The sequence below is a fragment of the Chironomus tepperi genome, unplaced genomic scaffold, assembly GCF_022539635.2.
Source record: "Chironomus tepperi strain 1889 unplaced genomic scaffold, CSIRO-AGI_Ctep_v1 contig_298, whole genome shotgun sequence".
Lineage (NCBI taxonomy): Eukaryota > Metazoa > Arthropoda > Insecta > Diptera > Chironomidae > Chironomus > Chironomus tepperi.
Genome location: NW_027226420.1, coordinates 2,378,304 through 2,401,467, shown reverse-complemented (window position 1 = coordinate 2,401,467; position 23,164 = coordinate 2,378,304). Strand labels below are relative to the sequence as shown.

At 33.1% G+C, this 23,164-nt stretch overlaps 4 protein-coding genes and 1 long non-coding RNA gene across 8 annotated transcripts; 2 read left to right on the top strand and 3 right to left on the bottom strand.

The window, feature by feature from the left end:
• Window positions 1-26: 26 nt before the first annotated feature.
• Window positions 27-1,462, bottom strand: Daao1 (D-amino acid oxidase 1). Its single transcript, XM_070642646.1, has 2 exons — window positions 979-1,462; window positions 27-887 (listed from the first exon to the last, which is right to left on the bottom strand). Exons 1-2 carry the CDS (start codon window positions 1,288-1,290, stop codon window positions 192-194), a joined length of 1,008 nt encoding a protein of 335 aa, XP_070498747.1. The 5' UTR covers window positions 1,291-1,462; the 3' UTR covers window positions 27-191.
• A 136-nt stretch (window positions 1,463-1,598) lies between these two features.
• On the bottom strand, window positions 1,599-2,415 carry robl (dynein light chain roadblock). The gene is made up of 3 exons (XM_070642648.1): window positions 2,278-2,415; window positions 2,132-2,210; window positions 1,599-1,919 (listed from the first exon to the last, which is right to left on the bottom strand). Exons 1-3 carry the CDS (start codon window positions 2,278-2,280, stop codon window positions 1,708-1,710), a joined length of 294 nt encoding a protein of 97 aa, XP_070498749.1. The 5' UTR covers window positions 2,281-2,415; the 3' UTR covers window positions 1,599-1,707.
• Window positions 2,416-2,897: 482 nt separating this feature from the next.
• Window positions 2,898-3,212, top strand: mRpL14 (mitochondrial ribosomal protein L14). The gene has a single exon (XM_070642684.1). The coding sequence runs from the start codon at window positions 2,898-2,900 to the stop codon at window positions 3,210-3,212; it is 315 nt and encodes a 104-aa protein (XP_070498785.1).
• A 1,628-nt stretch (window positions 3,213-4,840) lies between these two features.
• Window positions 4,841-22,623, top strand: LOC139092295 (membrane-associated transporter protein-like). 4 transcript variants are annotated; one of them, XM_070642640.1, is made up of 6 exons: window positions 4,841-5,138; window positions 20,228-20,338; window positions 20,398-21,123; window positions 21,293-21,633; window positions 21,692-21,865; window positions 21,931-22,623. In XM_070642640.1, exons 1-6 carry the CDS (start codon window positions 5,045-5,047, stop codon window positions 22,456-22,458), a joined length of 1,974 nt encoding a protein of 657 aa, XP_070498741.1. In that variant the 5' UTR covers window positions 4,841-5,044; the 3' UTR covers window positions 22,459-22,623. The 4 variants fall into 4 exon arrangements, with proteins under 4 accessions (XP_070498741.1, XP_070498742.1, XP_070498744.1 ...); XM_070642641.1 differs by lacking the exon at window positions 4,841-5,138 and adding an exon at window positions 12,019-12,215 and having other exon boundaries at window positions 21,931-22,622; XM_070642643.1 differs by lacking the exon at window positions 4,841-5,138 and adding an exon at window positions 12,019-12,219 and having other exon boundaries at window positions 21,931-22,622.
• Window positions 5,820-10,588, bottom strand: LOC139092299 (uncharacterized). The gene is made up of 3 exons (XR_011544581.1): window positions 9,844-10,588; window positions 9,094-9,786; window positions 5,820-9,032 (listed from the first exon to the last, which is right to left on the bottom strand). It is a non-coding gene; the product is annotated as an uncharacterized lncRNA (long non-coding RNA).
• Window positions 22,624-23,164: the final 541 nt, after the last annotated feature.

Below are 23,164 nucleotides of genomic sequence, written 5' to 3'. Positions count from 1 at the left end.
TAATATGAAAAAGTACACCTTATAGCTATATTTTACGAATGCAAACTGACTTTTGCACTCGTAGTTCTGCTGATAATATCGTGTGTATTAATCATTAGTGTTACAATGTTCTCATCTACATACTTAAATGCCTATAAATTCCCATTAGCTCTTACAAAAATAAAGTATTAATTTAGTCACATCTCATCACTCTACAACTTGCTGTATCCAGTCCAAACATCACGTACTAATTTAACAGCATATTTAGCAGTTCCAGGTGCACAAGTGACTCCATATCCACCATGACCATATTGATGCACAACTCTCATAATGCCACGATTTGGAATATCAATAAATTCAGTCTCGACACGGCATGGATCACGATGTGGACGAAGACCGACTCTGATTTCCTTCAATGGTGCTGTTTTAAGACCTGGAACTAAAGCTTCACATCTTTCTTTTATTGCTGCTGTGTCATGTCGACTAACATTCATGTCCCAACTTTCAAAATTTCTACATCCCCCCATTGTGACTGCACTAAATCCAGGAACAATGTAAGTATCATAGTCAGCATAATATGCCATTTTCAGCCAAGGAGCATCGACTTTTAAGATTTGACCTCTAACTGGGACAAGTTTACGATCATTGCATAGTTCCTTAGCACTCATTCCTGTACAGTTTATGACAATATCGTGGTCACCATAAATATCACCAAATGTATTGACTTTCTTGTTAAAGACCATGCCACCAGCATTTAAAAATTTCTGTGTTGCCCATGGCAAGTATAATCCACATTCAGTAACGAGAGTCGAAAAGAAGCTTCCATATTTCCAACCTCCAGGACAAATTTTCAATTCATCTTCTGTTGCACGGCGGTATACAGGCAAGACATCCTCAATTAGTGGATTCTACAAAAATTGCCACTTAATTATTATTAAACTTCACTTGAAATGATAATAAAGGCATTAAGGTGATTAGATAAGGTAAACTAGTACATACGCGTGTGATAGATTCCGATATTGATGAAAATATATATCCTGACAATTCAGTTATGCCTGCCTTACTAGCTTCAGCAGTTTTCCTGATGTCGTCCCAGTGCTCGAAAGCATCCTTCACCCATTTCTTTGTTATCTCTTCTGTAGGTCCTGCAAATGCAGTTCCTGGTCTAAAAATTCCAGCTGCAACGTAACTGACTGTGTCCTTATAGAATTTGTCAGCAACAATCGAAATTGATGCATTTGGATACTCTTTTTGTAACTCGAGTGCAGTAGTAAGTCCGATAACGCCGCTACCCAAAATTCCTATCTTCATGACTGACTTAATATTTATTATTTGCTTCTACTCTCAATGACACTCACTTGTAGACTGTTTATGAGAAAAATATTAACTCAATAATCGGTCCGAAAGAATATTTTGAAAGTCACACACGTAAAAAGAGACGAAGCTTATCACTTATTTTCGTCTGCATTGTTTACATACTTTAATGGATTTATTCGGCACTTGCGTGATAATAATGAAAGACTGATTACTCTCACTTGATGTTCTTTCGAACATTTGTGACATTATATTGCACTGTCGCTTGTGAAAAACTCACCGACCGGAATTTAAAATCATGAAAATCTGTTATGAAAAAGCACAAACGGAAAATTTTATTATATGAGTAAGTTGTGTACGATAATAAGCATTTTGGATTATTTTTTAAATAAATTAAGTAAAGGAACAGCACTTTTAGTCTGTTGGATTTTGAATCACAATCATAATAAAATCTTTATCAGGTGCGATCATAATCTCATGCTTTTTTGAGCGAATTCTAAGGAATGTTAGGTCATTTGATGGATCTAAATCTCGTACGACACTTCTTGCTTTGTCCGCAAGTTGTCCCATTAATCCAGCATATTGAACTGTCGATGTATTATCTAGCGTACTTTTCACAGCGACACCTGAAAATGTGCGAAAAAAGAAATTCTAACAGTTAGAATCATGACATCACTAATAGCAACAAATTGTACAGTATGTAGGTATGAATCATCCAGAAGAATGTAAACAACTGTGCAGTTTGATCGATAAAATTTGTAAATTCTTCTAGACGACTTGGTATTTCAATGCACTAATGTACACTGGATACTGCAATTAACTCTAATAATTAACTTACCTTCATTATTGACTACTATTGTGCCTACAACTCCTTTATGTTGTTGGATTCTTTTCAAAGTTTCCTCAACTTCTTGCGACTGTGGAATTTAAGAGATTTTCATGTTATTTACTATGCTTATTATACTGTATTTATGATGTTCTTACCATTGTGTAGTTTAACTACAGGATGAGATTACTAGAATTAATTAAAATTTGGAAGAATCAACCAAAATTGAATTTTCTTATAGGAACTGAATTTTTGCTGTCGATGTCTCGTACTCACTTTCTGTTTATTAAATTTTTGAATTTTTCGTGACCGTTAAGAATTTTTTAAAGTTTTTGATGAACTTTATATTCAAAATTATCGAGAAATATGCTGAAATATCGTAATTTAGATCCAAAGTAGTTAAAAATGCCTTAAAAAGTCTAAAAAAACCAAAAAATAGTTCCCTTGCATCAACCGTCTATAAAATTTAAAAATTGCAAAATAAAGCGTTGACTTAAATCAAAGCAACCTGATTGTGAACGCGCCTTTACAACAACATTTTCCTAAAAAGTATTTAATTTCATTAAAAAGTAAGAAAACGTAATTATTTCAACTTAATTTCACTTTCTAACAGTAAAATTTACTTCCAGTGTTCCTGAATTCATCAATCCTGTCAAATTTAAGAGCTGTCACACGAGTTTCAGCCAATTTATTTCACACAACTCCAATTAATAATGAAGTCAGGCTATTAACAAGATTAAGAGTTGTGGACAACAGTGAAATAGGCAAGAGAGCGATGATGGAAGGCAAGCCACCAAAAACAATTCATATTTACAATCAGAAAAGAGTTGGATTTATTGGAGACAAAGTTATGGTAGCAATTAAGGGCCAAAAGAAGAAGGGAATTCTTGTTGGAATGAAGCAAATGCAGAAGCCGAAAACTCCAAGATTTGACACAAATAATGTTGTATTAATAGATGATAACGGAACACCTTTAGGTACTCGAATTTTCGTTCCAATCCCAACTATCCTCAGAACAATTTTGAAAGAGAAAACGAGAGCCAAAGGTGCTGATTATACAAAGTTATTAGCCATAGCATCCAGATTTGTGTAAAATTCAATAATACCTCTTTAGACTTATAGGAATAAAGCAATTTATTAAACAAAATTGATTCCATTAACTGTGTTAAATTCACTTTCATCCGTGATCAAATGGTTGCCGGTTAATGCAATAATAAATGACATGAGCATAATTCCTTTCATGTTTATTCCAGACAAATGACCCAACATGCATAACAAATTGAAACCGCTGCGAAAAACAGGTTCTTAAAGTCAAATTCTTGTTTCAACTGTATAGCTTAATGAACTTTGAAGAATTATGACACCGTGAAAAAGGGAAGCATTTAATCCAAAAAATAAAAGTTTTCGTACAGGCATTTAAATGAAGGTAGAAAATGTAATGAAGGAATTGATGATTGAAGCGCTTTTGGATGTTTAAAAGCTTAATTAATTTAAAAAAAAAAAATTTCAACAGTTTTATAACGGTCATACTAATTTTGAATTTTAAATTTTAAAGCGTTGCTTTCTATTCAGCGGATTTGAATAATTTTTAAATTTCAGAAAAACGTTAAATTTTCCATTCAGCTTACCCAATTTTAAATCCACAAATGTGTCAAAATGCAAATCAAAACTCCTCATACCTTCAAATTATTAGCACGACTGTCCAAACCCGACTTAAAATAATATCAGACAACATAAGATAGCGTGGCGAGCAAATTTTATGCTGAACAAAAATTCCCATTGAATAAATTATGATTAATTTTACACATAATTCTCTTCATGACATTGAAGCTTCTATATGCGAACGAAAAGGAAATACCTTAAGTGATTTATTTACGCTAAGACAAACTAGTTTATTACATATTACATACATAATTTTTTTTAAGAATGAACTGTGGAAGTACGATCGGGATATGAGGCAGCCTTATCTTTATTGCCTTTGTCGTGTGTTGAACATAGTCAGGGATAAAGGTAGAATGCAACTTACCTATTGAGGATTCTAATTTCGAAATTGGCAGTTATTTTTCAAATATTTTTTGACCGTTATTTTTCCAAAAAAAATTGGTCGTTAAATTTTTGAATATTTTTTGACAGTTTTTTTTTCTCAAAAAAATTAACTTTGATTTTTTCAAATATTTTTTGATCGTTAATTTTCAAATATTTTCTGACCGTTATTTTTTCAAAAAAACATTTTTCGCTTTTTTCACCTCCCTGAAGATCATAATATGCCCGCATGCTACATTTCTTAAACCAAAACATTTAAAAACACATTCATCCACAACAGTAGATTATCAATATGCAATTTTTATTTTTTATTATGTTATATTTTCTTTGTATCTTTTTGTTTTTTTCAGCTTCTTCTTCCATCATCTGTTGATGCGACTTTGATGAGGTCAAATGCATTTCTGCCGTAAGCGATAAGATGATATTTTTGCAATTAAGCATAAAAAAAAGTTCCTTCTCAGCTGCAATTGCTTTTTTTTTCCTACATTATTTCATTCACGTCCATCGGACAAGAAAAATTAGCAAATGTAAGTGAATACAAGTCAATTTTTTTATTTTCATTTCATTTTTTTTTTTTTCATAAGCAGAGTCGTGTAAATTTAGTTCAGTAGCTTCTTCATTGTGATAAGGACGTGCCAAGTTTTCTTTTTTAGCGAAGTTAATACATTTTAGTCAATTTGACTTGAAAAAATAAATTGATAGAAGTGAAGAAACCAAAAATATGTGATATAAAGTAACAAACTTGCTGATTATATGTGATTGATTATCTTGCGTGAATGTCGTTATATGCGCTCATTAGCATTTCACATTGCAACGTAAAAACAAGTAGAAATTAAAGCAACAAAAAGTTACACGTTTTAGAGACCTCAAAAACAGCTCAACATGGTGCTCAAGTTTATGCGAAAATTACAAATATTTTTTGTAAGATATTTTTCAATGAGAACTGTTCGGATAAGACAGTCAGCATGTAATGTAAGTGAGTATGACATTGAAATCTAGCTTCTTTTTCACGCTCATCGTAAGCACTTTTGATTTTATTTTGTATTTTGTATTGATTTAACTCATTAATACATATTGGTTAAGTTATTGGCGCTTTCCTGGATCTTTGAGAGGTTTTATGTGATGTAAACAAGCTTATACACGAGATGACTAAATGAGTTGATGGAAAATTGTGAAAAATGTTATCAACAAAAAATGGGGAAATAATGATAAAGCAATCTAGAGATTATACCTAATTGATATGATCACAATTACTCTATCTCATACTTTTTTATCATGAATAATTTTGGATGTATTGCTGTGTGTGTGTATTACAATGTGAAGAACAAAATTCCGAACATAGCAGTCTAATTTTGCCTTAAATTTTAAGTGCCTATTGACCAATGACTAGACTCTAAATCATGACTAATTCTGGATTTTAGTGGATATTTTAAGTCTCAATACTTGAGGCATATCCTCTAGTCACAGGGACATAGCGAGGCTAACCCGATCAATTGTTCAATTTTCACATCCTTGATACGCTTTTAGAGCCTAATCTTGCTTACTTAGCTGATCGTATGTATCAATAGTGATCTATGACATCTCTTAGCTAGTCTTTGAAGCTGGGTCTATCGCAGGCTTCCTGCAATTGACATAGAAAATGCAACAATGTCTCTATCAACTGTCTCCTGTTCAGAGATTAGAGACTAAAACAGTTGTGGGCTACCTTTTGGTTTTTGCGATACAACTTGATGGTTATCCTCGATTGAAACGACACACAGCATACGATTTATGGCAATTTCCAAAACTTTTGGGTGGTACACTAGTTTGCCGCGGCACACAGGTTGTCCAACACTGGTCTAATCATTGAATTTCTTGATTTTAAGCTTGAAATGTTCAATTTCCCGGTGTGCGACACTGTGGAAAAATTTATTTCTTATTCTTTATCATAAAAGATCAAAGCAGCCGACATGGCCCTTTCAGGACACCTCCATGTCTGGCCATCAACACTTCAACCTAGTGACTACATTGTGTTCCTCAGAATATTAACCCATATTTTTTCCTTCACGACAAATCGTGACCATTTGACATTAAAAGTGATGTTTACCTCCTTACTTCCTTGGCTGAGGCGCAGGGACATGTTGCCTCGATAGCTCATTGCCGCTCTAAAAAGCTAAAAGTTCTTAAATTGCTTCAAAATTCTTCCAATCAACAACTTGACATAAGCGACAACAAAAAAAATGATGAAATAATTCTGTTGCTAGCTATGCGCACACTTGTATAATATAGATAAATAATACTATTTATTCATTCTTATCATTGACACATTTATCATCATCATCCATCGTTTACCCAAATTAAATTTGCAAAAAAAAAAAATTATTTTTGTCTTCTTCCGTCAAGGTCTTTCAATAGAAGTTTGAAAATTTGATTTTTTTCGATTCCGTTTTGATAAAAATTTCACTAAAATAAGAAGTTCAAATTTAGGCACGAATTTCAAACTGTTCAATATTGCACGACTTGCTTTGAAGTTATTGTTTATGGTTTTAATGACTTGAAAAAATTAAATTTCAATGCAATAAACATGGTGAGGCATAAAATGCTTTATCTGAACAAATTGTTACTTTATTTTGCTACTAAAATAGAAATTTGAAATTTTAATGGATATTATATAACTTGATAAGATAAATTTTTGAGGACTGATAAGTAGAATCAAGAATTTTTAACATCTTCGAAAGTAAAATTTTAATCTGTGCCTTTCTTCTTCTTGTCTAACCAACATACCCAAACTACCATGCTAATTCATAAAATTGGGCCGAAAACAGCTGTCCTGTAGACGTCAGGACACTCTCATGTCTTGCTGTCAACGCGACAACCTACCATGACTGCTTCTTGGCATTCTTATCTGTAATGAAGATTTCCCATATCAACTGTAGTACTGTCAATAAGCAAAATCCTTTAATGAGCCCTACAGAAGCATAATCAGAATATTTCTGAGATTTTAGATTTAATCCAAATATTTTGGAAATGATTGTGCCTTTATGATGTCAAACCCTAGCAAATTGAAGAATTTTATCCAAATAAAAAGGTCATCTAAAGAGTTTATCCCCTCAATACTCCCCTGTACCTCACACATCTATACTAATTGCAAATGCAAGCACAAAGGGTTAGTCAGAAACTACTCACTATTATGAAGTAGATTAGAATATTATAGCCAAGCACTTCGACTTGAAAAATACAATTTGAATAACAAATTGCAAGCCACTGCAGCAAAAATAATTATCGCAAATTGTTTTTACAAACATATTTTACCCGGAAGGCACAAGATGTAGAAGAAACTAAAAATCCGACTTCAGTCTGCGTTGATTCTAGTCTGGAGCCGGATTTCATTGAATCTGGTCTGTTAGCAATGCCACGGTGGACTGGTTGTCAGTTTTTCGACTATTTTTACGACGCATGTTTGCCTACCTGCTCTCTAAAATGCAGCAACTAAGAATGATCAAAATTTGAAATTAATGAAATTCGCAAAAACGAAAATGCTCCATCACATTTACTGTAGGTGACCCAAATCTTTATCAATCTGTTTTAATTTTCTAACTACCTTATCCAACATTGTTTAAAACAATTGTAGACTAAATGAAGCAATCTCCATATCAGCTGATATAACACAGATATCTGATGAGATTAATTGTGAATCATGAGAATTAAAAATTAGTCTCGTTTAGCTATCCAATTAGTTTAGTTGTTAAGTTCGCTAGAGTTTTAAAAAGAGTACAAAATGAGTTACCAAAGTGAGTCTATTTCCAGTCAAAATATGCTAATAAATAAAAAAAACTACTAAGTTTATTGAATACAATCAAATTTATCAGCACCACACTAACTAATCAAATTGATAAGAAAATGAAATGAAAAATAATTCAACAAGTTGCTGCTTTCAATTAAATGTTTCACATTAATGCGATTCCAATTTTGTTTATTAGATTTTGCCATTTGTTTTTGTTATTGCACAGTTATTACTTTTTAGTGAATTATCAACTTTCAAGTCATAACTCTCTCTTTCTCATGACTATCATAATGAGGAATATTGGAGGGATTGTTTATAAATGAAGGCTATAGAAATTGAATGACGATGAAATAAGGTATTAATCAATCTTTGAGCTGGCTTGATGTTGGGTCGACCACAAATCGAATTTTGCATTGACCTAACTTCGATCTCCTACCTTGATATGCATTTTAAGACCATTGTCTATTGCAAGCAATATGAAGTAGGTTGTTCGAGACCAACACTTCCCACAAAAACATCGAACAGTTTGTAGTCTCGATTTCGGTCCCAGTTTCGAAAATTCTTAAGATATCCTATCCTCAAGCTCACCATGGCTTCTGAACGGCTAAGAGACTGACCCTTTAGTCACTTGACTATTGCAGCTTATATAAGTTTAACAAATAGCAAATCAAAGTAACTATTTAATTTATGCTTTATCTCTAGTGTTTCTTAAAGTACACATCTCAAGGCCGAGGTCGACATCGACTCCGAGAACAAGACAGAAGCTGTATTAGATTTTTCCGCAGTCCTCTTCTAGATTAACCATAGCATTTGTGAATATATAAAGTAATTAAAATTTAAATAGGGCAAAATATTTTTGAACAAAAGAATCAAATTCTTCCGGAATCGATAAAAGCTTCAATCAACAGTTTTGATTTTAATTGAGTCGATTATGAATTATTTGAGTTTTGTGGAAGTATTTCACAAAACACAGTACAAAACACAGTACATTGATATTGCATTGAAATGAGACTTTTGGTGATGAAATTCATAATTTTAGAAAACTTTCGCTTTGTAGAGTTCTGCTTTATTGAATCAGAGGTGATAGTGACAGGCAATGATGCGAAACTAAACAAAATTATCAGATATTATTGAAAATTATCAAACTTGATTGATAAGTGCCGCATACTTGGTTGCGATAAGAGATGTCTGTCTCACACACAGATTATGTCATTACTACTACCTTAGTTAATATTCTAGCCACACAGATTAGTTGTGATCGATGGCCTTACTCAGCTGGCGACTGAAGATGACTCTTTCATGATTCTTTGGCTGAAATTGTCAATTCCAGACAGATTCTTGTCAAATGAGTGACAGAATGCAACTCAGGAAATCTGTACAATCGAAATTACCTAAAAATTCAAAAGCAAGGCTCCATAACTTTTAGAATTCCACATAAATACACAAAATCCATCTCCAACCATATACAGGATGTTGATTAATCCACAAACTATTTACTCCTTTCTAGAACAACGTCAACAAAATTGATGTGCAATCCGAAAACAATTTAATCTCTAATTATTTTGCTTAATCATCGTTATATTCAAATAGCGGGAATGAACTTCTCTAATTTTTTCTAAATTCTCATTCAAGTCTCTCACTAGCTTATTACTCTGAAATTACGTTCGGTGAGAATATGTTTGTCTAGAATTCAAAGTCATGCAATGTACATGATGATCGACAAAAAAATGTTGAGTATGTAAAAAATTTCATGGTGGTCAATGTACGTGAATTGTAAACATGATTTAGGGATTGTTTGGAAATGATGTCGGATACGGTTGTTTGAGCTTCAAGTTACTCACTATGGCAAGGACAATAGGACCTGAAATTAATGAATTTATTAAAAAAGATCAGGTAGAGATTCAAAAAGATGCAATACTTGAGTCTGCTGTAGCAAATCTGATCTTTAGTGTCAATTTGAATGACAACAGCAGGTACGACACCATTAACATGTCTCCGTGATGGCATCTACACGACTTAATTGTCTCAAGCTTGTAACAGATTAATAAAATTACTATTACACGGAATTAAGATTCAAAAACGTGAGGTATCATGCTGAATATTGAGTTTGACAAGGCTAATGACTTTCGCTGTCATGCTGGCTGTCATATTCAGTGCATGTAAATTTAAGAAAAATTTCATTAAATTGATCTGTCAAATGCAATCTTTTACAACAAAGTTATCTTACATTGTCATAGGTCGTCTGTTACTACAACGTGATTGTAAACTAGTGTAAGATTAGATAAAGTAAAATGCCGATAACAAGGAATTGTATTGATGAATGATTTTACAAAATTTGTGGAAGTTCATGATCTCTATCGAACAGCATGTTGATGCTTGGGTATATTAAAGTTGTGTAAACAACTAAGCGGCGCATCAAAGACTGTAAAGTTCTTCTAAATCGGGTAATCGATCCAAAATCCGTTCTAAAGTCGATGTGACTCTAACTTGCTGTCGAGCTCGGTTTAAATGCCTCAACATACCAGATTCATGTTTGTCTAGTGTCAGAATCATGCTAGTCTGATGCCAGAGTCATGCCGGTCTGTTGCTAGAGTCATGCCAGTCAGATGACAGAGTCAAGCCGGTCTGATACCAGATTTTGGATTGAGTAACCGACTTGTGCCGTTCGGATATAGAATGCAACCAAAATGAACAATCATAAAATTCTTCATAAATTCTTCAAAATTCCATAAATTCCAATGAAAAATTCAATACAATACATCATATCACTCAATACAAATGCTTCTTATTCATCATCATTCATTCAGAGATCATTGATGAAAAATAAATGCTAAATAGAATAGCAAATTTATACATCATTCAATCGATTTTGTTACTTAACACTTTTGTGACTTCTCAGTCAGTTATGAATTATTTTTTATTATTTCCCTTTCTCATAATTCTCATGAATCAATAAATTAATCGATTGAATGTCAATGTCAAGTTTATATACTTTTTGTTTGTATATAACAAAGTAATTAAGGGTTATTAAGCAAGATTGTGGCATGTTTAAAGAGATAGATCAGGTGTTCTCAAACTTTTCAGATCAGAGAGGCTCACTAAGAATTTAAAATTAATTGTCTATATATTCATCTACTAATCCACAAGTATGCTATCCCGAAGATCTTCTGGAACCGGGATGGGACTTTTTCGGGATTTCCCAGTCCCGGTTCCGATATCGAGAAAGCATATCCACCAGAGAAATGATGTTTTTAACCCCAAAAGTGACTGGTATTAGAGAATGTAAGTTAGATGCAGGAATGGATGATTTGTACAAATTTTGTGATAAGGTCAGCAAAAGGGTCAGAAGGAAAGACTTTTATAGTAACCTAAGCTCCACCTCCACAAGGTTCCAGTAAGTATACTCAACTACTTGCCTTAGGAATGACAGTAGTGTGTTGCAGACCTTAGATTGAGTGACATTGGAAAAGAGGGAGATCTGGACTTTTTCAAGCTGTTTTGAGTATTGAGGAGGAATTGGAGGCATGAAAGAAGAACAGAAGGGTAGTTAGGGAAGGATAAGATGGTCAAATTCCTTCAACCAAGCAACAAAGCGTAGGATAGTAATGAAGGAATGCCAGTTAAATGTCAATGAATCGTAAGTCACCAATAATGCTGTTGAACAGGTATCCGAGTTCCTAGTTTCTTATGTTGTTGCTCTATCTCCTTTACAGGCATGTGTCCTAATTAAATGAACTCCGAAATTCCCAGACGTTAATCTTAAACAACACCTAATTTCCATTGTGATGAACATTTTAAAAATAGAACTTATTTTACGACGATGATAGCGACCTCGTCAATGAGAGAATATGCCTTTGTTCTGTGAGCATCTTCGTCTTGTTTTTTTTCTGTTGATATTTTTTTTCATCTACGCTATACATTCATTCTTAATGCGTTCCATGATAGTAAAAACATTGTGTAATATATAATCGTCATATTTCTCTCATCATTGTGGGCTTCTCTCTCATCATTGATTTCATTCTTTAGTCTTCATTTTTTTTACAATAATCTGCTTTCTATTTTGTTTTATTTTCAATATTCAGTCTCAGTTGTTTCTCGATTTTTCAACTATACAGTTACAATTGAATTAATTTTTTTATAGCTTTTTTTTTGTGACGAAAATTGCTAGTTGGCACAAAATAAAATTAAATAAAATTGCCGTAAATTTTTAAAATAAAGGAATAATTTTGTGTTTGTAGAAGTTTGTAATCAGTGAAGAAAAAATGACATCGACGTATTTATACAAGCAAGGTAGGTAATGACATTTAAAATATAAAAAAATAAATTAAAAATTTGCAGTTAGGCTTTAGAGAATTTATGATTTTCTATATGAAACGTGATGATAAGTTTGAGGGTTAGAATCCAGTTAGAACTGAATAACTTAGTGGCAATCTCAATGTATCCCACATATGAATATACATATGAAGTTTTGGGTGTAAGGAATTAAATTCAGACAGTTTAAAAAAATAGGATTTAAGTTAGGAACCGAAACCCTGCATTTCCTGCATTTTAGATGCACAGGCCTGGAATTTTCGACTGTAATATATAGTTCGTCAAAGGTTGCAGACTGCCGTTCTGCGTTTTTTGTCAGCTGATTTGTAATTTTGAACTAACTCTGCCTAAAAATCAATTTTTGACATTCTAATTGGGTTTTGTAATCTACCTGTAATGCCGTGAACCAGAGTTTGTAGGGTTTTGGAAGTCCTGACTCGTTGGCGACGCCTAAAGAATCAAGTTCTCCTCTAAAAATTATAAGAATTCTTGTTTAATGAATATCATTCTATGTAATAATTTAGAGATCATCTCTTCCGATGGAAATTGAACCCATAATTCATAGAAAAAGTGATAAAGATATCCGGTCTGTTGTCTAACTATTCAGACCATGTCGATTACTGAGGCTTTACTCTTGAAATGTCAAAGTCGGCTTTTTCAAGCCCGATACTTTTGATTCTACTCTAATCAGACCTCACACTATCTCGGTGTAAGGATTTACGGATTATTTTTTAACTTAATTGCTAAAATTTAGGCACTTATCGACAAAACTTCATAGACAATTCTTAAAATTATTTTACTTTTTAATGCCAAACCATTTTTCCCACGTTATCCAACCCTAGTTTCTCAATTTTATGACTTACTCTAAGTATCACACGTTTGTATTAATTTTCATGGTTGAAAGTAAATTAACAACTAAATACCTGAACTTTAAAGGGTTCATTTATATATTACGTTTGAATTTTTTGTCATTTCCGTCTCAAATTTCTAACCCCAGCGATGCATCATGACGATGACGATGCAAATGCATTCATCATGATGTCATGATCGTTTTTGTTATATGCCGGTCATTTGATGTGTCACTTGGGTAACGATGAAGTCGATCTTTTTTTTGGAGTAACTTAATGAATAAACAGCCCCAAATAATAATATCCGACGCAATATTAATTAGTCAATGAAGAAATTTTAATAGTTTGATATAAAGGCACTATAATCTTAGTTTTTGATAAATATCAGTGAGATTAGTCCTTTAAAAATCAGGTATTAGTAAAATTGTGTATAAAAAATGTAAGGAATTCTTGTGAAATTCCTACTAATCAATAACATTCCTTTTTTGTTTATATTAATTTTGAAGACTCACGTTTTAGATTGTGTGTTATGTAAATACATAGGAATCAAATGCAATTGACTTTTTGCCGCTAAAATAATTTGTTACTAACGTGAAATTAAACTAGAATTTATAGCTTAATCGTTTTTAAAATATAGTTCATTGATCAGCATTTAATATTTATCACGTGTAGTACAATTTATGAAATTTAAGTGATATAAATTTGAAGTTCGTGACTTGAAGGCACACGACGTAGAAATGGCCGAAAATTTGGTTTTGGGTCTGCCCGAGTTTGGCGGAATTTCATCGCAATCGCTGATTTGTTGCTTGATTTTTGACTATTTCAATGTGTGCTTTCCGGGGTGACTTTGAAGGGTTTAAATAGCAATCCCGAGCGACACAAAGTAGGAATGTAGTCATGGACTGAATTCCAGGATTGATGAATCCAAATGAATTTCAAGTTTCTTGTGGATTCTACTTACTAACTTACTCGCTGACCATACATACCAATAGGCCCATAAATCTCATAAATTGTGTCTGAAGTTGACTGTATCGCTGGTAACCGCTTGCCAAATACCGAAGCCAAGTGCTTTACCATCCCCCATGCATCCAAAATGTTCCATACGTGTTGCATTGATGTTCCTGCGGAACATTTTGATTACATGGGCCTGAGGCTTCTAAATGATTGAAAAATGAGCTTCTGTTTCAAATCACTTGGGACATAACCAACATATCAGCTTCCTATAACTTACCAGTTTTTAATACTACACACCACCTAATACCAAATTCATGCTTTGAACTCATGAATTTTAATGAAGTTTTTCGCTCTGTTTTGACTGTTCTTAAAACCTTATCAAAGTATTAAAATACTACGACATTGTATGTCCCGAAAAAAATTCATATCATGCTTACTGATTGCCTCATTTTCGTGATATTCAAATTATTTACAAATTAATGACTGATTATTGCATGCAACTGAGCTCTGCAGAGGTCGAAGTCGACTTGAATTTTGTATGAAGTTTAGTCAAGCTTCCAGCTCTGAAAACTAAGATTATCATCAAAAAACAAAATATTTAATACACAAAAAAAAGCTTGAAATGTTTGCAGACACGAAGCTATAAATTTATTGCACGTTTTCAAGCAGTTATGACGCATGCCTCACTACAAACAGAAAAACTTTTCCATGAGACGAGGCAAAAGTGAATTTTTTTAATAGAACAGACATAAATGTTGATGTGATGAATCAAAATAATAACAAAGCAAGATGATTGCAGAATTGCTGTATGCTGTATATACACAGAATTAATCAAAAGAAGAATTTTTCCTATCAAAAATGGAATTTAAATTTAGAAATAATGAATGATTGCTCTAGGATGATAATCGGGTATAGATTACACTTCCGTGATTTTTGTTGACAAAATTCAATTCAGGCTAAATTTAATCTCTCAAGAATTCACTTTTAGTGAGCAGCATGTGCTCTTATCTTATGAATGAATGAATGTACTCGAATGTTCTCATGCACAGCACAGCGATAAAGTGGTTCTTTGCTTTGAAAGAGATCATGTTTCTTAGAAAATGCAGTTTTGAGATAAAGTTATGGATCATTTTTCAAGAATGTGACCTTGACATATTGAAATGCATGGAAGTTTGTTTGTGTTAGAAAATATGTTGAGTTAGGAATGTAAAATTAAGTATAAGATTGTGTTATGTTATTTCATTGGTTTCTTAAATTGGTATATTGTAGATAGGGGTCATTCATACTTGATGCTTAACCAAATTTGGAAGGAATCATAAGAAATGATGAGTTTTTTTGGTAAAAAGCTAAAGATATTTTCTCCTTAAAGTTCTATTAAATTAATCAATAGTTGACCATAGATCAAGTTATTGACAAGACTCGACTAGACTTTAAGTCAAGTTGTACACTCGGGCATTGTCCAAGATATAGACAAAGATAACCCGTTAGAAGTCATTCGTAAATAATTCACCAAAAAAAAAATAAATATTTATGCACTTCCAGTCAAGCATTTCAACATTTCAAACACTTTAAGTCACATGAAATTTTAGATTTGGTAAAAATGGTAATTTCCTAGAAAGAAAGTCAGTTCAGGATGTTAATGACTTTAGCGTTCTTTTCAACACATATGCGCATTACCCTAAGTTCAATATACATGCATCTTGACCTATATTACTCAGAGAATGCAATATTTTATCAGTAATCCTTGAATTACATGTTTTGCATTATCAACTACTTGCAATCATTTCCTCCTTGCAAATCAACTAGAATCTTAAGGATACTTAAGACATTTTCTTCAATGTACAAACATCAATTCCTTAAATTTACGCATAAACATTTCCCATAATCATTATTGTTGATGATCGACTTCCAACAACATTGAATGATGAGCAGTCATAATGATTATGCATGTTTTCGAATCGTAAAAGAGAAATGTGCACGACATTTCATGATACAACGAAATATTTCAGATAAGGCAACCTTCCATTGGATTTGTTTTACGATGTAATTGCATTGGAAGTTCTAATTAATTTATTTGATTTCTTGTTCCACATTTTGTGTTAAAATCTAATGTAAGGGTTCATTTTAGGGCATTTCTGGATAGGATTTTAAATGATTAACAGCTTAAAATTTCTCATATAATTTATTAAAAATAACTCTGGTGCGTATCTTCTTAAATCTTCATTTCCATTTTTTGTCGCTTGACATCTATCTGTATTTATCTTCTTATTACTTTTCATCCGCATACGTGCCTTTATCTTATTTTACTTTAAACTGTATAAAACCATCGGTTCTCGATGCACAAGATCTCAGTTTTTACCCAAACGTGATCGTGTAAGGAAGATAAAGGAAGACAGTGGAAGTGTTTTAAAATATTTTTATCTTGACTGATAAGGAACTCCTTTATTTTCATTTGTGAATGGAAAATTACTAGCACAAGATTACCAAAAAATAATTAAGTTTTAAAAGTGGATTAGCATAAAAAGTAAAAGTTATGAGAAAAGTCCATCAAGGCATAACCAAAGATCAAATAAATTATAAATTCCGAAGGATAAAGACTGATTTAATTAAGAACTTTTGTTATTTCATTTTAATTGTTGATATTTGGTGAGTTTTAATTGAATTTATGTGGAATAGCTAGTGATGCGATGTCATGAGCCTTAATATGCAAAAAGCCTGCTTTCATGGTACAGAAATACCACCATGGTACCTAAAAGCGGTCACTTGGTCTGCTGGGGAAGTGTTAAGAATATAGTTGGCATGCCAGCAATGTGGAGGCGCTTTCACTGGAGTCTGGACTCGATTAGTCGCCTCCAAAACAGAAGTGGAGTCCGACTTCACAAAGTCCGGATTTTTTGGACTTTTGGACTCTAAAGACCTGCCAAATCTGGTTAAAAATATAGTTCAACAGCTTTTCTTCAGAGAATCTTCTAGAAATCATGAAATTCCATCCAAAAGTTCATTCAATATAAAATTGATTATTTCCTTTACCTGCAGTTATATCCAAAAGACATCCCATTGAGTGTTTTATTACATTAACATAAATTATGTTAAAAAATCAATTTATGGTGCAAAAATTTATGTTTAAAAAAAATGATTAAGATTTTAATGCAGGAATCCAACATGATATCATGTGAATTCTTAATTTATCTCATTTTTAAAGGTGCAAATTCACAATTTTTTTTACAATGTTGATAAATGATTAAGGGATAAGATACATGCGATATAAAATACAGTTTCACTTTAAGATTAAGTCTCATTTTTGGACAAAAAATTGAATTTTTAAATAGAATTGCATACTTATTTGATTGAATGGCTTGAGTACTGTCACAAGAACGTACGGTATAACTGAAAATCCAGTCGAAACCCGTCTTGACTCTAGTGTCACGCTGGGTTGAGACCGGATTTTCAGCCATTTTTGCGTAGTCTGCATTCCGGGTGTTATGAAAAGTGTTAAAAAATGACTCGAATATTCTATGAAGTCGATCCAATTATTTCGGACCAAATCCGAATCGACTTTAAGTCTTAGTCATCTAAAATTATTCAAGAAACTAGAACACTATAAATTACATTGCAAAAACTACAATTTTAAGGAATTGAGACATTGAAACACGATATTATAACTTCTTTTACTTCCATTGACATTGATCATCAACATTTTTTTAATATCTAATCTTCTCATAGTAACAACAGATTCAAATTGCATATAATCCAATTCAAAATGTCAGCAACACTGCCCTAATAATTCCAATACATTTCTATGCAATTCCATTAACCTTTATTCTTTAATCAATGAAAGAATTACTACGTAGAACAATATCAAGATACAACAGTTTCTTTAGTAGAACAGTTGAATTAATGCAAATTAGTTCTGCAAATACTTATTTACAAATAATTTCATTATTTTAAACTCAAACAGAATTAAAAATGCAAATTAAATAACAAGTTTTAAGCTGATCGTGATCTGCCTTAACATTCAACGTTTAATACTTTAGTAAATATTTTTAATTTGGCAGTCTGATCCTCAATCATACTATAAATACTTAGCTTACTTACTTAATTTGCTGGCCATGCAGATCAATTGATCCATGACCTCCCATAGAAGCTGTTTCAAGCTGGTTTTTATTGTTGGCTTCAACTTGGATATTGTCGATTTCAAGTTCAATATTAGTCCGATCGATAGATTCTGTTGATGAGTTCTTTGGACGTCCAAGAGCACTCTTGCATAAATATTAGGGATATTTAGTAATAACTCATAGCATAGTGTAGCAGCGAAAAGCACATCGCGTAGAAAATGGCCGAAAATCTGACCACAGACAAGAGTGACTCTAGCCTCAAGCCATATAGTACAGTATAGTACAGTATAGTACAGTATAGTACAGTATAGTACAGTATAGTACAGTATAGTACAATATAGTACAGTTCATAGCATTATATTGCGTTGCAGCTTGTCAATAAATTGCGAAATTTCCCTTATGTCACAAGATTTAACAGAAGTAATTATTCTTGCAATAATTATTGTCAAGATTCTAATTAGAATCGTGTATTCTCTGAAATTTCATCTAAGTAACGATAAGAAATTTCCCCACTGACGTCGTTCCATTCATTTTTTTATTGTAAAATGAAGAAACTAGAAGTTGTCAAATTTTAAACGTGATTTAAAACACAGCACGAGCGAATCTGAGAAATTCTTAGTAACAGCTATAGTTAAAATTTATTATTTTACTCACTCAGTAGTGTAAGCAGCTATAGTCATAGCTAATATTTATTTTAATAAATTATTTAATATTTTTATAACCCTTACATCTTATCAAGTAACAAGCAAGCAAATAAATAAATAAATGAGGTAAATTATTATGTGAAGATTTATGTGGGGGATTCTAGAAATATCTCATAAGTGATAAGATTGCTCTTGTTTCTAATAGATTAAAGGAAGATAAAAATAAATTATTCGAGTAGATCAGTTATCTTGTGTTTTGAACTTCCTTATGATTATACTGTGGAAATCTAAATATTTGACTGAATGTGATGAGAATGAGTCTTATCCATTCCGAGCAACACAATCCCGAGTGGACAAAATACGTTATAACTAGTTAAAGGCAAGTCAATATCCAGTTGATGCATAGTTCTAACGGTTTTTGACCACTAAGGAATGCGACAAATCGCATACTTAGCATATTCGCGTCTTACCGTCAATACGGTGACATTCCGATACCCTAGCGAACATGCTGTACTGCTCAGGCATATAAAGATCAAAGAATCTCGAACTAGTCTAGTGACAGTCTAAAAACAATAATAACGAAAGATTATGTTCGTCATGAGGATTACCCACATTCTTTTGATATTCTTAATTAATGCAGCTCGTTTAAATTAGCATCTAAAATAGGGAACATGCTAATTAGAATTGATTAAATTGAGATTAGTGACAATCAAATCATTGGAACCTGAAATGTAGATTAATTGTTATCAAGGGAGGGTAACTTATTGGCTTTTAAGAATATATATGGGTATATCGATACTTGTGGTATTGCCTATCTTAAGGAGTTGATTAAGGTTGTCTTCGCCTAAAACTATGCAATTTATTTCAATTTATCTTGAACAATGCTTAATATCGGATTTATGCTGTGGTTTAATACAACTGAAAGAATTGTGTAATCAGCAGTGTTTAGAGAAAGAAGGTTGAAGTCAGCCACCTGTGGCCACCTGTGTGCCGTGTTCGGTTTATGTCGAGGCTTACCATCAAGGTGTGCCACGAAAAATAAAAGGTTGGTCACCACTGATTTAAGCTTTTTGTAGCGGAAATCAATGGACGTAGGTTCGAGATCCTCAGAAGTTGTATGACTTGGAACACTTAAGTTAATTCAGTTCTATTAAGGATATTACGAGTTCCCAACCCTCATATTACCTCCCCATGTTCAATCCACATAATCATAGAAAAATCTATCAACTTCACAAACAAAAACAACATTACATAATATTCACATAATTCCTCTCAATCCCAGTCATATGCAGCTGAATCAAAAATAGTATTGAAATGTGCATCTCATTATAGAATAATATTGATATTTTCACGACTAAAAAAAGAGCTGTAAAATAAATTAAATAACAAATTTTTATTCTCCTTTTATTTTCCCTTATATTTGACGATAGAAAAATTTATTCATCAGAAGCTCAACAGAAACAAAACGAACGAGTACACAAAGATGGTGAATGCAATCAGTAAGAGACGAAAAAGTGTTAAGGATGAGAATGATCCAGTTCGTAAGTTTAAATGAATTTAAAAATTTTTGGTACTCAAAATTTAATTTCCATCCATCCAGGTCAGCGGATGCTTAAAGAACGACAAGATCATGCCAGACGACAAGATCAGGATTATTCACACGTTTTCAGGCGGAAGACGAGGTTCGAGCTGATAAGACTCTCGTTGATAATTATGGGAATCGAATTCGCCTACAGTGCAGAGACAGCATTTGTGTCACCGATACTGTTATCGATCGGTATAGAGCATAAACACATGACTCTTGTGTGGGCTCTTTCGCCATTTTTGGGATTCTTCTTATCGCCAATTCTCGGATCAATATCGGATAGATGTTCATCACGTTTTGGACGAAGACGTCCTGTTATTTTTACTTTATCACTCGGAATTATTTTAGGGCTATTTTTAGCACCTTATGGTAGACTATTAGGTGAATTTGTTGGTGGATGGGAAGATGATGATGATATTACAATCATTACAAATAATACAGTGAACTCAAACCTTACAAATGTGCAATATGAGACAAATGCGCCACTATCTGGAAGTAGTTTCTATTGGGCTTTATGCTTCACAGTGCTAGGAACAATCATGCTCGATTTCTCAGCAGATAACTGTCAGACACCATCACGTGCTTATTTATTGGATGTGTGTCTATCTGAGGAACATGGCAAGGCATTGTCAACATTCACTATCATGGCTGGTATCGGTGGATGTCTTGGATATGCTCTTGGTGCTGTTGACTGGAATGGAACTATATTTGCTAATTTGATAGGCGATAACATCAAAACTGGTGAGTAGACATTAATGATTCAATAATTTAAGGATGCTGTCGGAAGGAAGCTGTCTGTTGGGATCTGGATTTTTCTCATCCAGATCCCTTACTTTACTAGCCCTACGATTGCCTCAAATTGTCAATCAAATCAATTAATCATAAAATCTGCAATTTTTCAATTCCGCAGTATTCGCCCTAGTGACTGTAATATTCATCCTATGCAGTCTGACGACGATATCAAGCTTCCGAGAAATTCCCTTAAAACTTCTCGAATCAGACGAAATGCTTCGACCATTAACACAAATTACAGTAAAGAAAGAGAAGGAAAGGCTTAAAGCTATGGAAAATGGAAAGCAGCAGATACAACAGATACCAGTTACAGCAATGGTTGTGACTGAGAAGCTAAAACCAAATGGAGTTACCAATGGTGCTGTAAATAGCTACACAGAAGTGATTGTTAAAAGCAGTTCATCATCAATAAGCAGTTCTGATGATGACGATGATGATGAGGATTCGAGTGTCACATTTGTAAGATATTTTAGACATTAATTTGAGTATACGTGCTTCATAAAGATTTATTTTTCAGATGATGTACTTAAAGTCAATCATTTTCATGCCAAAATCGTTGAGAATTTTATGCATAACGAATTGCTTGGCTTGGATGGGACACATCGTGTATTGTCTGTACTTTACAGATTTTGTTGGTGAAGCTGTCTTTGGTGGCGATCCGTCAGCTGATCCAGAAAGTCATGAATATCAGGTAATAGTCATTTACTTAGTCATCATCAATTCCACAAAATTTAATTCCATTTCCTCATTTTGTAGCTATATGACCAAGGAATCAGATTCGGATGCATGGGTATGGCAGTATATGCCTTTGCGTGTGCCTTATATTCAATGATAATTGAGAAGCTCATCAAAAAATTCTCAGCAAAGTACGTCTATGTCGGTGGATTGTCATTATTTGGCCTGGCTATGGCATTTTTAGGAAAATTTCCAACAAAAATTGGAGTTATTGCATTTTCAACAACAGCAGGAGTTGTGTATGCGACACTATTTACAATTCCATTCATGCTTGTCGCTCAATATCACAGCAAACAAACATTCAAAGTTAGAAATCCAGACAGTGAGATTGCCGAGAAGGCGGAATCAACAGAAGTATTTGAACGAGGTCTTGGTACGGATTGTGGAATTGTTGGAAGTATGCTGTTTGTAGCACAATTTACTATGTCATTAAGTATTGGCTCATTCATCACATTTATTGACTCAACAGCTGCTGTCTTATATGCAGCAAGCTTCTTCAGTTTCCTCGCAGCAATTTCTGCATGTTTTGTCGTATACATGGATCTCTAAAAATGTACATATCTATTAAAAAAGAAATGCTTCCATTCGTATGTGATAGAATTTTTAGATATAGACTTAAGACTTACCTTATCGTTACTTATTATTACTATTGTTAAAGTGTCTTAATAGCAATGTAAAAGTAGCATTATTAAAATAATAAAAAATGAATGATAAATTTTATTTATTTAAAAGTTGCAGCATGCTCTGCTTATTCATTTCCTATATGATACATGATTTTTAGGGGTCGATCGCTAATTAGGCCTAACATTAAAGCTGTCAGTTCCATTTTAGAATATTTTGTGCTTGAATTATATGAGTTTTGGTTCAATTCAACTTAATCCAGAAGAAACAAGGCCTAGAAGTGACTGCACAGTAGCTTGACTCTAGCTTGAGCCCGGATAATATCGAACATGTCCAGATACCCGAGCCAAGTCGGCTTGGAGTGGGATTTTAGACCATTCCAATGTCATGAGGCTTGGTGAAGCTGTAATAATCATTCACAAATTCCCCGGAAGGTACATGGCGTAGAAGTGACCAAAAATTAGGCCCCAAAGTGACTTGACTCTGACTCAGGGCTGGATTTCATCGAAAATGTCCTGTAAGCAGAGCCAAAGTGAGTTTGTAGTGAGAATATCAATCATTCTTATGACATATCCCTTCCGTATTATTATGGATGACTCTTACAGCTGCAACAACTCTAAAGCCACACCATAAA